General features: G+C 38.1%; 1 protein-coding gene across 2 annotated transcripts in view; it reads left to right on the forward strand.

Moving 5' to 3' along the window:
- The window catches only part of NDUFV3 (NADH dehydrogenase (ubiquinone) flavoprotein 3, 10kDa), a 17,476-nt gene that overhangs the window by 2,725 nt on the left and 11,710 nt on the right, over nucleotides 1-3,041 (forward strand). For both annotated transcript variants that reach the window (XM_012659981.1, XM_012659982.1), the window contains exon 2: nucleotides 771-891. In XM_012659981.1, coding sequence (XP_012515435.1) covers nucleotides 771-891 — 121 coding nt within the window. The remainder of the gene's footprint in view (nucleotides 1-770; nucleotides 892-3,041) is intronic.

A 3,041-nucleotide genomic window follows, 5' to 3' on the forward strand; every position in this document is an offset into this window, starting at 1 on the left:
CTCCCCAGCACAAAATAAACATTTCTCAGGATGGTATTGAAATATTTATCACTCCCTCTGCAGTTCTCCTGACTTTTTCACCTTTGTGCTTTTGCTTGAGCATTATCTGGGACATTCTTCTTGGATGGTAGAGCATTTCCATAGATCTGATTCTTACCTCTGCTTCCAATGCCCCCTGCTTTTCGAAGTCTTCCCTGATCCCTGCCCAGAAGCACTTCACTGCATTTCTCTCTTACTATATTGGAGTATCATACAAACATACTCAGGACCGGTACCCTTGCTAGAGTGTCCCATCTGTGGGAGGGGAACTCCACTTAAAATGTGTCTGGGCCTAAGTTTCAGCTAGAGGATTGGAGCATGGCTGATTATCAAGCTGGCTTCCCCCAGAGGATGGGGACGCTGAGGCCTGGAGAAAGTTCTCATTTGCTCAGGGTCTCACGGTGACCTGGGTCAAAACCCAGGACTTGTGTGACCACAATCCATGCACTTTTCACTGCCTGGGCTGCCTCTCAGAGGAAATGAACACGAACCTCTGCTTGCCCTTTCATTAACCTGATTGCCCTCAACTTGGGTGTTTTCTTCTTGCAACTTTTCTGTATTTTCCAAAATTTCCATAATACACATGCATTACAAAAATTTTAATAACCATTAGAAGTATGCCATATGAATACTTCGCATTTATATGTGGTAGTAACACATAATATTCCTATATAGTAATTCCTGTTATAAATAATATTCTAAACATCCCTATTTGTTAATTCTTTTGTCAGACTATGTTCCTGGAAGCTCGGGTGTTTCAAGGATTTGCTTCCACAGTTCCTCTCTCTGCAGAATCAGGGAAGAGTGAAAAGGGACTTACACCAAATTCCAAGAAGCAAAGTCCACCAAAAAGTAAGATTTTATTGGTAGTCATAAGGGAAAGAGACTACACAGTAAATCGATCATTTAACCCTTCCAAGCACGAAAATGAATTTTACCAGCTACGTAATTTATGGCTCTTCATTTTCAGGTGTGTCCAGATTATAATCGGACATAGATCTGTAGCAGATTTTAGACCAAACACATCAGTAATGTAGTAGTGTTTGACTCAATGTTTAGCCCTGAACTGATGCTTTCTGCATTTTCTAATTGCCAAGCTTCAACATGGGGCGAGTGGTGCCAACGGTAAAGGCTGGGGTGGGGGACCTTTTCATGTAGGAAGGCCACGTTAATTTAGCTGTAAGTAAATAAGGCCACATTCAAGAAACTTCAATTAGATATACTTAGAAATATACATTATTTTGTAAAAATCTACTATGTACTTAATAATTTCAGAAAATGAAAACTATTTGTTAATTTTAAAGTTAACTAACCTTTTAATGACTCTTTTTGTCTCCTTTTTGTTGGAAAGCATTTGAATATTTGGTTGCAGCATGGAGGTCACAGTTTCAGTTGATCCTCTAGATGGATGTCAGTCATTTGTGACCTTAAGAGCATCTTGGTTTGGGTTAGGTAGGAGAATGTAGCTTCGCAGCAATAAGTGGTTGAAAAGCATTTTTCAGGCACATTGCCAAAGGTGTGGGTATTCTACTGCAGTTTTTCCATATTTCGATTGGATCTTTCTGAGTATCAAACAATGACTTTAAATTGGCATCTACTGAGAGCTCAATCAATTCCATCGGTAGTTCTTTAGGTGCCTTGGTGAGATCAACTAGGTGAGGCCGAAATGCTAATATGAGTGTGATGTCGTGATTCTCAAAGTCAGTGAACCTTTCATTGTATTGTCCAGTTAGTAGGTCTATAACAGCTGCGTATTCTTCAAATGATTCGCATATATCATCCTGCTCATCAATGACCTTTGCTAACTAGGGAGAATGTTTATCCAAAATTTCCTTTTGAAGAAATACTTTGAAAAAAGATAGCTTTTTTTCCGAAATGCTTGGATTTTTTGCCATATATCATATATAGACTTAATTTTACCTTGCAATAAAATGTTTGGGTCATTTTGATTTGACATGATAATCATACAGAAATACTACATTCCTATGGAAATCTTCTTTTTTTATTTTTTAACTCCTTTTACTATCATTCCCAAGAAATCTTCTTTCAATAATTCACAACGCTGATTCTGTCCTTCATGAAATTTAAGTATTTGTTCTTGCAGAGATAAAATTTTGACTAACACCTGTCCCTGCGATAGCCAACGCACTTTAGAATGATACGGCAAGTCCACACTGAATACCTCTTCCTTCAACTTTGGCATGTTACAAAACTGAGGAAAACGGAGGACTCTGTGTTGCATTTGCAGGAATATAGTTAACAATACTTACAACTTGTTGCTAAGTGTCACTTAAAATAGCTTTAGCACAGATTTTGCTGATGCAAGATACCACGAAGAGAAATGAGAGCATCTGGATCTGTTAATACTTTTTTTAATCTGTGTAATAAACCCTTTGTGTTTTCCTGTCGTGGAAGGTGCACTGCCTGTACATAACACTAAATTTACCAAATTCAGTCCAACTTCATGACATTTATCTTGAAAGTTGCTGAAGATATCTATTCCCGGTGTTCTGTTAGCAAGAGTGCCCAAAGCGAATAACTCTTCTGTTATGACCCAAATGAAGTATAAACTGTGTGGAGTCAGTAGTATCAGTTGATTCATCCAAAGCGATTGAATAGTATATATTTTCCTTTTGAAGTATTGCATGAAGTTCTGTTAAGTTGAAAGCTAATTCATGCTGCAGGTCAGTTATGGCTCTCCTTCAAAGAGGCAGTTCTTTGTACTTTGAAACGTTACCGGGGTCTAAGCACCCTATTTGTCAATGCATTCTTTCACGATTTCTGCATCACTGAATGGCTTCCCTTTTTTTCCCCTGAGTATATAAGCTACTTTGTAAGTTGCTTTAGTGGCATTATTTCCAGGTCCTGTGGCTACTTGAAAGATTGTCTTTGCTTTTGCTTTTCATCTTTAAATTTCTGCAGTACCGCCTTTCACACCTCTCTCTCTAATTTAAAATATTTGTGGTCCTTATGAGTGTTATGATGCTGATGAGCATTGAATT

Source organism: Propithecus coquereli, unplaced genomic scaffold, assembly GCF_000956105.1.
Source record: "Propithecus coquereli isolate 6110/MARCELLA unplaced genomic scaffold, Pcoq_1.0 Scaffold644, whole genome shotgun sequence".
In the NCBI taxonomy this organism is placed as follows: Eukaryota; Metazoa; Chordata; class Mammalia; order Primates; family Indriidae; genus Propithecus; species Propithecus coquereli.